Genomic DNA, 14292 nt, shown 5'->3' with positions numbered 1-14292 from the left:
GTCACAGTCACGAAAGGGGCTACTTAATGAATTAATCCAATCCACTTTATTTATAGAGCACATTTAAAAACAACAAAGTTTACCAAAGTGCTGTACAAGTCCCACAACATAAGATGAATTATTTTTATTTTGTTTTCAACGCTTCGAATTAACACTTTAATCGCCGGAAACGCCGAAACTCGTCATTGCCCGCCATGCTCATTCTGCCGAAGACGCCGTAACATGTCTTCGATATCAATATTTCAAAAATCTGTGATCGAAATCATATTTCTCCTCCGGGGACCTGAGATATACTGCTGAGCTCCACTCAACTCTCTAACGGTTCAAGAGCGCCATCTGGTGGCCGATCGGCAGATCGCCCAACAGGAAGTCATGTGGATGAAGTGGTGGCGTCTCTACAATTCGTAGCCGCATTTCTGCAGACCCCTCTCTGATTGGTTGAGGCCATTTCTGCAGACCCCTCTCTGATTGGCCGAGCGCGTGCATGCGCATGAGCCGCGACAAGCTCCTCTAGCCAGGAGACGAAACTCCGTTAAGCTCCAGAGAGAGAGGCTGAAAACCCACAGTTGTTGCCCGACGGATGGGAGCCGAATCCCGGATCCGAGTTTTCTGATGAATAGCCCCAAAACATGGAGGTCGCGAACGCAATTTATACGCATGGAAGTAGGGCTGGGCGATATGGCCTAAATATGATATCACGATATTTTCTGACCTTTATACGCATCACGATGTGTTTCTTTTTTTCCCCAAACAATTCATTATGAGGCTTACCAAGACAGTATTTGAGTTTTCAAGCTAACATTAAAGACAAAATAAAATACCCATGCATTTAGCATTTTTATATTATTAGATTTAGATTATTGGATTATTAGATTATATATTGCATATATTTAGCAATGAGATATTATATGATTTAGATATGAAATATGATTAATTGAAAATGGGGGACCCTGATGTAAACAAGACGAAAGTCTTTCTCTGGTCTGCATCCTCCAGTCCACTGTTGACTGTTGTTGTATTGAGCTGTACTGTATTGTACCCATGCTGCAATCTGTTAATAACGTTTTCATTCATTCAGTCGGCAAACAGAATCATTTTGATTGACAGTCGCGTCTGCCTATTACGTCACATCGCTTGCACCCGCCCTGCTGTTCTTAGCACCAATTGGCAAGTGCGTATTCATTTTTTACTTCCGCCATTGGAGAGCTCAATGACAACAACAATGGCAGCGGTAGCTCGCCGCGGCCGACGTTTAGCTTTTAGCTACGCAGGATGACTAAACTACTGGAGGCATAATGATTTTACTGCAACGGATGTTATAATAAAAGCCTTTCCATACATCTGTCTGATTGAAAACTTTATTAACAGACCGCAGAATGGGCACAACTGAGTCAGCACGGGCTGAGATATGAACGACTAATGCTTGCTATCTATCTAGGTCGTCCTCGGACGTTGCTATGTAAATACGCTGATGTTATTGAACGTGTATATATAACGTTAATGCCACAAAACGAATGCCTTTGTTATCATAAGTAGTAACTTTGATGCAGTAGTGTGTGTGGGGCGGCGCTGTTCAAAAGTTTGAACGTGTGGACCAGATTGACTCAACACAATCCTCTTGGGCAAAACATCACGATATCCACGATACGTTTAAAAAGTGTATCGTTAATGAACTGTACCCGATATTTATATAATATCGTCATATCGCCCAGCCCTAATTGAGACCATAAACCGTCCCTTCAAAATGGCTTAAAAACAAAAAATCATCAATACGTTCTCATTTTATAGCGCCATGAATATAAGCGTTATACCGGATTTGGTCTAGTATATTTCCTGGAAGCCGAGATACAGGGCTAATAGCTAATCACGTTAAATCCAATGGCATTTAGGTTATAGATACGCTCCAGTTAAAACTCAAACTGCATATGATCGGCACGATCCTCACGCATGTATGCATGAAAGGGGGGGGGGGGGGCGGGGACGTCGTTTCTGATTATTGATTACCAATAACCGTGTTAGCCTCATAGGCCGAACGCCTGGATGGCTATCAAAACAAGGCCCGATCGGGATGTACTTTACGTGAAAAAGATCTTACCGTGGTCCGGTGGGATCCCCCTGAGCATTTCCCCGTTATCGATCGCCATCTGGTAGATCGATATGTCCATTGGCTGATGATAAATCCCCTTATTGCATGGTGAAATCTGCGATGCAAAACGTAATCCAAGGTACAGGCTACACATAGAATCCAGCTACTGGAAACTCAAAAAAAAAAGTTTAAAAAAAGATTGCTCCCTTCAGCCACAGTGCACACTGCATTATCGCAATAGCGCCCCTAAGAGCATCTGGCCGGTATTGCACCTTCTCGAATTCAAAGAGTAGGGTAAATCTGCAGTGCCGCTCGGTGACCTTGAATAGGTTATTAAAATGGAATAAAAGCAATAACAACTTGCCACGGATATATCCTTGCTTCTGTCCACAACAGGTGGAATCGAAACACGGAGATATCCGTTGTTCGTCCCCAATGTGCAAAAAGTCTGCGTTGACGAGTTTTTATGATCGACGTCATCGATTATGTTGACTAATCGTTGCAGCCCTAGATAACATGATTGGTAAGTAGGAAATAGGGGAAGGATCAGGGGTGGAAATTTACCGGGTACTTTTACTCAAGCAATTTCTATGTATTTGTACTTTTTGAGTATTTCCATTTTGGGGAATTTTTACTCGATCACAATTCAATGGAAATAAACTTTTTTTTCTCCTTTTTTTCTTTTCTTTACTCCACTACATTTATCTGAAACATCTGCACTTAAAGGGTTTTGGGTACAAGACAATACATTTAAAAAAATTGAATTTGATGGTGGATGCGGTCTACAAACGGTAGAGATGTGAGACATCGCCATAGGAACTAGTATGCAAGCCATGCATTTATACATAATGATGGATAATTGTTTCATAATTAGGACATTATGCTCAACACTGGCATTGTCAGTGGGTTTAATTGCATGATAAATGAGAGCAATTATCTGAATGGTTTGTATCATAATTTCAGGAGGCAGCCTTCTTCCGCTCATGCCAGACAAACTGCTTATGTTGTTTGTTTATCCCACTATTAAAATTATGTATTTATTTAATAAGTTGTCAAAGTAATAGCTAGTACACGACCCCACTAAACGAAACCTTTACTAGTTAGGTTTTGTGTTTTAATTATATGGAATGGCATTTTTATTCATCTTGTGTTGTTTTTCTCCTGTTTTAGTGGCAAGTTAGTATCTCCCAAATGGAAGAACTTCAAAGGCCTAAAACTGTTATGGAGAGACAAGATCCGTCTGAACAATGCAATCTGGAGAGCCTGGTACATGCAATGTAAGTTCACTCCAGAGCAAAGAGGCTCATGGGAAATGTATTGAAAACACAAGAGACGGTACCGCTTGCGGCCAGCAGGTGCCAGAAATCGACAATTATAATTTTCTTTTGGTAGAACACCATCATTATTCAGCTTGCATACCTCCATATGGGTTAATGAACAGTCTGTTGAAGTATTGTAACTCCTCCATTCATGTGTGTACATTTTGAGAACTGACTCAAATAATAGTGACTGAAATAATGTTTTGACAATACCTAGATGGTAGGCATTGTGGGGGTGGGGGGCTGAATAGTGGTGGTTGCTTCAGTCCTCCAGTGCTAGTGATAGTAGTGTTTGGTTTATGAGCTACAAATCCCCAAATATTCCACCAAAAGTGAAGCCATATTTAGCTTTGGTAGTACATGTTATGTATGTACAGATGTTGTGTTGCTTCCTCACTAGTAGGAACGCGTATGAATTGCGCATTTATAACAGAAGAACTTAAAAGTGTTTTTTAATGTACTTCCAGATGTGGAGAAAAGGGAAAATCCAGTGTGTCATTTTGTGACGCCTCTCGATGGGACAATGGACTTGGAGATCCACCGTCCTGCAGAGGTAAGGTTAGAATAAGTCCTGCAGAGGTCGGGTTAGAATAAGTCCTGCAGGGGCGGTTAGGTGGTCGAGCGGAGATTGCGTTCGTCACCAGCCCCGGAGCTGTGAGCTTGGTTCGCCTGTTCGAATCCAGCTCACAGCTCCGGGGTTGTCACCAGCTTGGCTGGCCGTCTGCACTGATACAATTGGCTGTATCAGAGGGTGGGAGAAGCTGGCGGGGTGGGTCCGGGTCGTTGTAAACAGCGACTCCTACAGTTCGGTCGGGGCGCCTGCTAAGCGCGGATTGGACGTGAGGGGGATAGTGTGGTCCTCCCACACGCTACGCCCTCTCAATGAGAATCCGCGCTGCCAGGTGAAAAGAAGCGGTGATTGGCTGGACGTGTGTCGGAGGAAGCACGTGGTAGCCTCCACTCTCCCAAAATGATCTGACTGTGGGGGGTAAAGCGCAGCGACCAGGAAGGGACTGGGAATTGGCATACGACTAACATTGGGATGGGAGAAAATCGGAGGAAAATGGAGGGGGAAAAAGACCAAAAAAAAAAAAAAAGAATAAGTCCTGCAGAGGTCAGGTTAGAATAAGTCCTGCAGAGGTCAGGTTAGAATAAGTCCTGCAGAGGTCCGGTTAGAATAAGTCCTGCAGAGGTCAGGTTAGAATAAGTCATGCAGAGGTCCGGTTAGAATAAGTCCTGCAGAGGTCATGTTAGAATAAGTCCTGCAGAGGTCAGGTTAGAATAAGTCCTGCAGATGGGCGGTCAGGTGGCGTAACGGAGATTGCATTCGTCACCAACCCCGGAGTGGCTGGATTCGCCTGTTCGAATCCAGCTCACAGCTCCGGGGTTGTCACCAGCTTGGCTGGCCGTTCAGACTAATACAATTGGCAGTATTAGAGGGTGGGAGAAGCTGGCGGGGTGGGTCCGGGTCGTTGTAAACAGCGACTCCTACAGTTCGGTCGGGGCGCCTGCTAAGCGCGGATAGGATCTAAGTGGGATAGTGTGATCCTTCCACACGCTACGCCCTCTGTGAGAATCCGCGCTGCCAGGTGAAAAGAAGCGGTTGATTGGCTGGACGTGTGTCGGAGGAAGCACGTGATAGCCTCCACTCTCCCAGACCGACTGTGGGGGGTAAGTGCGCAGCGACCAGGAAGGGGATTGGGAATTGGCATAACGACTAACATTGGGATAAGAGAAAATCGGAGGAAAAAGGAGGGGGGAAAAGATTAAAAAAAAAAAAAAAAAAAAAAAAGGCCTGCAGAGGTCAGGTTAGAATAAGTCCTGCAGAGGTCAGGTTAGAATAAGTCCTGCAGAGGTCCGGTTAGAATAAGTCCTGCAGAGGTCCGGTTAGAATAAGTCATGCAGAGGTCCGGTTAGAATAAGTCATGCAGAGGTCCGGTTAGAATAAGTCATGCAGAGGTCAGGTTAGAATAAGTCCTGCAGAGGTCCGGTTAGAATAAGTCATGCAGAGGTCCGGTTAGAATAAGTCATGCAGAGGTCCGGTTAGAATAAGTCCTGCAGAGGTCCGGTTAGAATAAGTCCTGCAGAGGTCCGGTTAGAATAAGTCATGCAGAGGTCCGGTTAGAATAAGTCATGCAGAGGTCCGGTTAGAATAAGTCCTGCAGAGGTCCGGTTAGAATAAGTCCTGCAAGGGCGGTCAGGTGGCGTAGCAGAGATTGTGTTCGTCACCAACACCGGAGACACTGGATTTGCCTGTTCGAATCCAGCTCCCGGCGTTGTCACCAGCTTGGCTGGCCGTTCACACTAATATAATTGGCAGTATTAGAGGGTGGGAAAGCTGGCGGGGTGGGTCCGGGTTGTTGTAAACAGCGACTCCTACAGTTCGGTCGGGGCGCCTGCTCAGCGTGGATAGGATCTAAGGGGGGTAGTGTGATCCTTCCACACGTTACACCCTCTCAGTGAGAGTCAGCGCTGCCAGGCGAAAATAAGCGGTTGATTGGCTAGACGTGTGTCGGAGGAAGCATGTGATAGCCTCCACTCTCCCAGACCGACTGTGGGGGGTAAGTGCGCAGCGACCAGGAAGGGGATTGGGAATTGGCATAACGACTAACATTGGGATGGGAGAAAATCGGAGGAAAAAGGAGGGGGGAAAAGATCAATAAAAAAAAAAGAATAAGTCATGCAGAGCTCCGGTTAGAATAAGTTCTGCAGAGATCAGGTTAGAATAAGTCATGCAGAGCTCCGGTTAGAATAAGTTCTGCAGAGGTCAGGTTAGAATAAGTCATGCAGAGGTCCGGTTAGAATAAGTTCTGCAGAGGTCAGGTTAGAATAAGTTCTGCAGAGGTCAGGTTAGAATACGTTCTGCAGAGGTCAGGTTAGAATACGTTCTGCAGAGGTCAGGTTAGAATACGTTCTGCAGAGGTCAGGTTAGAATACGTTCTGCAGAGGTCAGGTTAGAATAAGTTCTGCAGAGGTCAGGTTAGAATACGTTCTGCAGAGGTCAGGTTAGAATACGTTCTGCAGAGGTCAGGTTAGAATACGTTCTGCAGAGGTCAGGTTAGAAGGGCAATCTGTGGCCAAAATATGTTTTCTTTGTGCTCTTGGTAACCAACTTCCTTTCTTTGATCACTTTTTTATTTTTTAATCCCATATGAATTCATTTATTTTGTCATCGCCAGTACTTTGTTTCCTCCAACTCTGTTTGCCCTCCTACCTCACATCCTCTCCCCCGCTCTTCCTTTTTGTGCCCCGTGCTTCAACCCCCCCCCATCTCCCTCTGACCTCCATAGGCCATTGCCACAGACGGGCAGTACTGGAAAAGAAGAATTGAAATCGTCATTAGAGAGTATCACAAGTGGAGGACGTACTTCAAAAAGAGGGTACTGCATTTAAATCGGTGGATATTTGGGATATTTGCTCAATTACATTTGGGTTTGACGCGCACAGATACCAGTATTGACCCCAATACCAGGGCCTTGTACACATGTACACGGGTGTTTTTGAAAACTGGGGTTTTCCTCCTCTGTTAAAATCCTGTCCACACTAACAGTGTTTTAGAACTCTCTCCGTCCACACACAACACAAAAAAACACTCGCATGAAATGACCTGATGGCATGACCTAAAAGATTAGATTGGATTAGATTAGATTGAAATGTAATGACATCTTATACAACGGCATGCAAATTTCTCGATTCTGATTGGCTGAAACAGTCCATTTACACATATGTATTGCGATCAGTCCACGCTTGCTGGCCCAGGACCCGCCCACAACCGAATCACATCACATCAATCCGCCGGATCACAAGAAGGTGGACAATAATCTTTACAAATGGATATGTTGATAGCGACTAAACGACTAAATATCAAGCGATTCTGTCACAGCGAATGTCTTAGTCGTTTAAACAATGTTGGATGATGTAATTGATGGGTCTTGAATCATTCTGTAACAAAAGAAAAATCGCGGATTGATTGATTGATTACTTTTCAATTTCTTTTCAATTTTTTTTTCCTTTCGACTGTCGGCGCTCGCTCTAGTCTCCACCCACCGCCACACACCCCCCCCACACACACACACACACACGCACATACACACACACACACTCTGCCTGCAACGCGGGGGATAGTCAGACTGAGAGAGAGCTGGGTGCTGCACTGTTTTTTTTTTTTTTTTTTTTTTTTTTTCCCTCCATTTTCTCCCATCCCAATGTTAGTCGTATGCCAATTCCCAGTCCCTTCCTGGTCGCTGCGCACTTACCCCCCACAGTCAGATCATCTGGGAGAGTGGAGGCTACCACGTGCTTCCTCCGACACACGTCCAGCCAATCACCGCTTCTTTTCACCTGGCAGCGCGGATTCTCATCGAGAATCTACATCTGCTCCTCCCTCCCCATCAACATGGACCCCCTGCAATTTGCATACCGCCCCAACAGGTCCACGGAGGACGCCATATCCCATGTGCTGCACACAGCAGCATCACACCTGGACAAGAGGCAGGGGAACTATGTGAGAATGCTATTCATCGACTACAGCTCGGCATTCAATACCATAGTCCCCTCCATACTCATAGCCAAGCTCAGGGACCTGGGCTTGGGCTATGACCTCTGCCAGTGGGTCTTGGACTTCCTGACTGGCAGACCCCAGGTGGTGAGAGCAGGCAACTGCACCTCCTCATCCATCACCCTCAACATAGGGGCCCCCCAGGGCTGTGTTCTGAGTCCCCTCCTCTACTCCCTGTACACACACGACTGTGTGGCTCAGCGGAGTAGCAATACAATCGTCAAATTTGCTGACGACACAGTGGTGGTGGGCCTGATCTCTGCCAACGACGAGAGGGCCTACCTGGAAGAGGTCAAGGTCCTGGCGGGATGGTGCCAGGAAAACAGCCTCTCCCTGAACGTCAGCAAAACAAAGGAGATGATTGTGGACTTCAGGAGGTCGGGGGTCAAGGACTACAGCCCCCTCAGCATCGACGGGGCACCGGTTGAGAGAGTCAACAGCTTCAAGTACCTCGGAGCCCACATATCCGAGGACTTGAAATGGACCATACACATTAACAGTGTGGTGAAGAAGGCACGACAACGCCTCTACTTCCTCAGGCGCCTAAGGAAGTTCCAAGTCAGCCAGAAGATCCTTAAGAACTTCTACTCATGTACAATAGAGAGCATCTTGACCGGCAACATCACCTCCTGGTTTGGGAATAGCACTGCAAAAGACCAAAGCAGACTACAAAGAGTGACACGTTCAGCCGAACGCACAATTGGAGGGGGGCTCCCCACCCTCCAGAACATTTACTACAAGCGTTGCAAGGGGAAGGCTAAGAGAATTATTAAGGACTCGAGCCACCCGAACAACTGCCTCTTTGAACTGCTGCCGTCAGGCAAGCGATACAGGAGTCTCAAGGCGAGCACAGAAAGACTCAGAAGTAGCTTCTATCCCCAGGCCATCAGGCTGCTAAACGAACAATGAATGAACACTACACAACAACAACCACCAAACACACATAGCACACACATCCACACGCACACACTCACTTTAAACAAACACACTGTAGCACCCACTACACACACTTTATAGCACACACCCACTTTAAACAAACACACTGTAGCACCCACTCCCCACACTTTATATTTATGGATGAAGGATTGCACTACAACTCGTACACCTTACTGTAAATTGTACCTAAAATTGTACCTCATCCCATTTCTGCTTTGCACTAGATAGTACTGTACATTAGTACACTGCATAGTTGTGTATTGTATATTATATGGTAACTCAGAACATTGTACATATGTCTATACCGAACAACTGTGACCTCATTTTCTTCTTCTAAATTCATGCTATATTATGTTATTATGTTATTTGATACTATCTTGTCTAGCACAGTCTCTGGAGCGTAACAGTAAGAAGCATTTTGTATGAAAGTATTCTGTACTTCTGTATGACAACTATTAAAGAACTTGAACTTGAACTTGAACTTGAGAGGGCGTAGCGTGTGGGAGGACCACACTATCCCCCTCAAGTCATATCCGCGCTTAGCAGGCGCCCCGACCGAACTGTAGGAGTCGCTGTTTACAACGACCCGGACCCACCCCGCCAGCTTCTCCCACCCTCCAATACAGCCAATTGTATTGGTGCAGACGGCCAGCCAAGCTGGTGACAACCCCGGAGCTGTGAGCTGGATTCGAACAGGCGAATCCAGCTCACAGCTCCGGGGTTGGTGACGAACGCAATCTCCGCTCGGCCACCTAACCGCCCCGGGTGCTGCACTGTTCTAAGTGAGCATGGCCTATTGAGTTGATTGATTGATTGATTGCTAATTTTATTACTGTACGCTTGGTTTCCAACTGGTTAAGTTTAGGCCCTCTACAGTAGGTTTAAAAAAATAAATAAAATAATAGGGCGAAGAAAACGTTTTAATTTGTTTTACCTACTTTCTATAGAAGCATCTAAGAATGAAGTTCTATGGAAAGTAGGTCTGCATTCCCTTAACAATTGTATGTATTGAGCCGTACTGTATTGTACCCATTCTGCATCTGGTAATAACATTTTCAATCAATCATTCCAATAATACACAGTTGGATGTGTTAGTTGGTTGGATGCACTTCAAGCTGCTTCCACATGAGGCAACTTCTCTCAATCATTCCAATAATACACAGTTGGATGTGTTAGTTGGTTGGATGCACTTCCGATCTGCTTCCACATGGAGGCAAATTGTCTTTTTTGTAGTTGTGGGAACAACTTTTTCTGGCGGATGGTTTTTTCAATAAATCTTCGATTAATGTGTGTTTATTGTATAGAAATAAGGTTGGATGAATGTGGCAGTTGTATAAAAGCTTTACACCACTTGCAGTCGTGATTTGTGAACAATAAACCATGCCTAGGGGGGTCTAACGACCCTCGGCTGCGCCTCGGGCCTAACGACCACCCCTAGGCATGGTTTATTGTTCACAAACCACTCCTGCGCGTGATGTAATGCTTAAATACAGCACAAGTACAGTACAACGAAAAGAAGTTTGGCATCCAACCAGAGTGCAAATGTAACAGTAAAGTGCATTAATAATATACAATGTACAGGTGATTAACCTGGGTATAAAATATAAATGAGTACTACTGAGTGTTGTGCTAATCAGATGTATGTACATAGTTGTAGTATTAATGTACAGGTGATACAGGTATAAAGACACTATGGTAGTAAGTCATACTGGCCAGCAGCATAACTAGTAAGAGTAGGGATATGTACAGATATAGTATCACTATCTACAGATATGTAAGGATTAAGAATTTAAGGATTATGTGCAGGTATGTACAGACAGATGTGGATATATATATATATATATATATATATATATATATATATATATATATATATACGGTAAGAATAAATATATAAATACAGTATATACAGCATTATTGTACATTATTGTGCAATCATACAGAATTATATGGGTTACCGTATATATGCAGGTGTATAACTAGGTATATAGAAGGATTATATACAGGTATATTCAGACAGATAGGGATATGTGTATATATATATATATAACTTTTTCTCACCATTTTCAAAAATACCTCTGTGCGTGTGGACAAGGCCCAAGATGATCAAAAACGGAGTACTAACACAATGCTATGTAATGACAACGAGGATTATCTGCCAGTAGAATTAGAAAATATAATGGCAGACAGCATAATGTTTAAGGCTCATTTTCATTATTTAAAACATTAAAAATATTCATACGTATATATATAATTGTCTTTTTTCAGAGCCACACCAAGCTGTGTAGTTAGTATGTATGTGTAATTAGAGCGCGATAGACAGGTTCACTGGAATTCTGTTGTTAAGGGTTTGGATCCAAGTGTATTTCCTGTCACTTATTGCATAAGCAAATAATATTTGCTTATGCAATAAGTGACAGGAAATACACTTGCAATATTATTGCACAGGAAATTAACGTGGGTATATTTAGAATGTTTATGTTGTCGAGTTGAACCTGTCTATAGTATTAAATTTTTTTAATGCATAAATTGAAAGTCAAATCGTGACTGTAAAAAATCTACATTCGTATCAAATCAGAAAATGTGTGTTATCGTTACGCCCCTAAAAGATGACACCAAATGACACTCAATGAACTCTGTTGCAGTTACAGAAACACAAGGATGACGACCTCTCAAGCCTGCTCAAGGTAAGATCTGTTAACCCTTTCACTACCAAAGGGTTAACACTTTCACTGCGACAATACAGAAGGTTAACCCTTTCACTGCCACACGAATGGTTAACACTTTCACAACCACACTACATAAGGTTAACCCTTTCACAACCACACTACAGAAGGTTGTAGTGTGGTAGTGAAAGGTTAACCTTCTGTAGTGTGGTAGTGAAAGGGTTAATCCAGTTCATCACCGTATTTGACATTTAACAGCATGTAACTCTGTGTCATCGTGTTAATGTATCACACACTTGACAATGACGTTAACTCAATCAGCGCCAGAGGGCGCTGTGTACTGTGTGGTTAAAAGGTCAGCGTTCTAAAGTATAGGAATACGTGGCGGTGTTTGCAGGGCTATAACTATATTATATATTATAGCTATGGATACAATACTATTGCCCATTTGACAGCGAGTATCTATCGCTCAATATGTTAAAAAACGTTTTATACTAAATGCATTGGTGTTCCGTCCCTACACACGCTACAATTAAAAAATCAAATGCATATGATAGGTATTATGTTCCATCATGAATGCATGAAAGGGTGCGGGGGGGTGGGTTGTTTTTGTATGCTTTGATCGTCGCCAACGGAATACGTTATGGACTAGTACGCTCGGATCGCAATGAAGGCATGCTTTGATCAACGCAAGATTGATATCATATAGCCCTTACCTTGACTAGGATATTCCAATTATCTGATCGCGAGTCCCAGTATTGGTGTCGATCGTGTCGCCAACATAATCCGCCATACATCATCCATCTGGAGCATTTGACGCTCCTCTAGCCGATCGGGACAACTGCTCCCCTTGCCCGACATGGAAAAGTCCGCCTGGACCTATATAATCGACGCACAGCCCAAGACACAGAGTTTCAAAGGGTGCTCGATACCGCCGCCTGGTAGTATGCGGCCGGTATTGCACGTTTGGGATCTCAGACTCATTCCCTATGATAACACCAGGCTCCCTGGATGGATAATGAATGGAAATATCGAATAAAAGAAATAACGATGAAAACCCGACTTAAGGTCATCAGGCTAATGCAACCTTCTAGTGGATTTCAAAAGTAGTCGGAATGACTCAGCATTTTAAGTGCACATACACAGACTTTAAACTAGATAGGGGAGGAATTAATCAATTCTGATTAATGCATTGCTTTAATGCTGTTATTCTCTAAATTGTCATAACACTGTTACCTACACTGTGTACAAAACATTAGGAACATATTCCTAGTATTGGGTTGCATCCCCTTATCAAGAATCCATGTATCTTAACCTAGCTCCTCATCTACATCTCCTCTTGATGAGTGACATGGCTTTAATCCCAAGGTACAATCAAAATCAAAGGGATTGTCATTTTCACCTAGTCAAAATATTTCATGAAAGCTACAAATGTTTTGGTACAAATGATGCCACTTTAACATGAAAGAATCCTTACATCCTGGTTACTTAAACTATGTGTCAGGTCCCAAAATGGGTCGTGGGCCCTCTTTTAGTGGATCACCACATGACACTCTTCTAGTGGATTACCACATGACACTCTTCTAGTGGATCACCACATGACAATAGTCGTAATATATTTGCCATAAGTTTCAATGAGCGGGCGGCTACGTGGCGTAGTGGGCAAGGCGCTCGCCACGAATGCAGAGACGCTGGGCTCGCCTGTTCGAGCCCAGCGCTCCACATTGCTTTCAGTTTAGCTGGTCGTTCATACTAATACACATTGGCCGTATTAGGGGGTGGGAAACTGATGGGTGGGGATCGGGCATTGTGGACAGTGACTCCTACAGGTCGGTTGGTGCGCCTGCGCAGTAGAATCAGGAAGTGTCGGGGGCAGCGTGAGCCTCCCACGCGTTACTCCTCGCCACTGAGAGATCGAGCTGCGCAGGTGAAAAGATGCGACTGCTGTTACCTCAAGTACCGGAGGGGACTTGTGCTATGTATGACTTAGTCCACATTGCAGCCGGCTTGTGGGAGGCAAGAAACAGCGTTCGTGACAGGGGAGGGTTGAATTGGATGATACGAAATTGGGATGGGAGAAAATATAGAAAATGGGAGAAAAAGTGGATAAAAAAAAAAAGTTTCAATGAGCCTGGATCCCATGACCAAAAAAATAAATTATAATTTGGGTTCCTGAGTTGAAAAGTTTGAGACCATGATTTACATTGTAAGTAAGGGCATTTTATCAGATATTTGACCGATCTGCAAACTAAATCCTTACCAAGGTGTGTAGTAAGATGTATTAAAAAGTTGAAGTTCAAATCCTGTATGTTTTTTTCGTAACAACTGCTCAAAGTTGAGGTACCGAATGCCGATTTTGGAAAAATCTAAAATGTTCTGTTTGGCCTTGGGTAACTTGTGAGGGGTCAAACTAGGGTTTTTTCATGATTCTGAGTTGATTGCAATCATTTATTTTTCACTAAAATCATTCCTTTGTGGAAAAAAGGACCACGCCCACCATTCCCGCTCGGCCCCCCCATAAGCATAAGAATAGTTTACTGAAGATAGAGGACAAAGGAAGAGAGGACAAAAGATAATTGATGAGGAACGAGTAGGGATGGGTACTGTTCACATTTGAATGGATACGGTACCGGTACCTGTGAATCGATACCGGTACCCAACGGTACCTTTTTTCTGTACTTTAGTCTCTAAAAATGTAATCTACCTAACTCAGTTGTAAAAAAAATA

General features: G+C 43.9%; 1 protein-coding gene across 4 annotated transcripts in view; it reads left to right on the top strand.

The window, feature by feature from the left end:
- mlxip (MLX interacting protein) overlaps positions 1 to 14292 on the top strand; it is an 81993-nt gene that overhangs the window by 25360 nt on the left and 42341 nt on the right. For all 4 annotated transcript variants that reach the window (XR_014620293.1, XM_084325529.1, XM_084325530.1 and 1 more), the window contains exons 2-5: positions 3257 to 3363; positions 3873 to 3958; positions 6696 to 6785; positions 11545 to 11586. Coding sequence is in view for 3 of the 4 variants with exons in the window: in XM_084325529.1 (XP_084181655.1) it covers positions 3257 to 3363; positions 3873 to 3958; positions 6696 to 6785; positions 11545 to 11586 (325 nt within the window). In the remaining variant the exon portion in view is untranslated. The remainder of the gene's footprint in view (positions 1 to 3256; positions 3364 to 3872; positions 3959 to 6695; positions 6786 to 11544; positions 11587 to 14292) is intronic.

The sequence above is a fragment of the Notolepis coatsorum genome, assembly GCF_963971535.1.
Source record: "Notolepis coatsorum genome assembly, chromosome: 1".
Classification (NCBI taxonomy): domain Eukaryota; kingdom Metazoa; phylum Chordata; class Actinopteri; order Aulopiformes; family Paralepididae; genus Notolepis; species Notolepis coatsorum.
The sequence above is the reverse complement of the archived record's forward strand: the minus strand, read 5'-3'. Positions and strand labels throughout refer to the sequence as shown.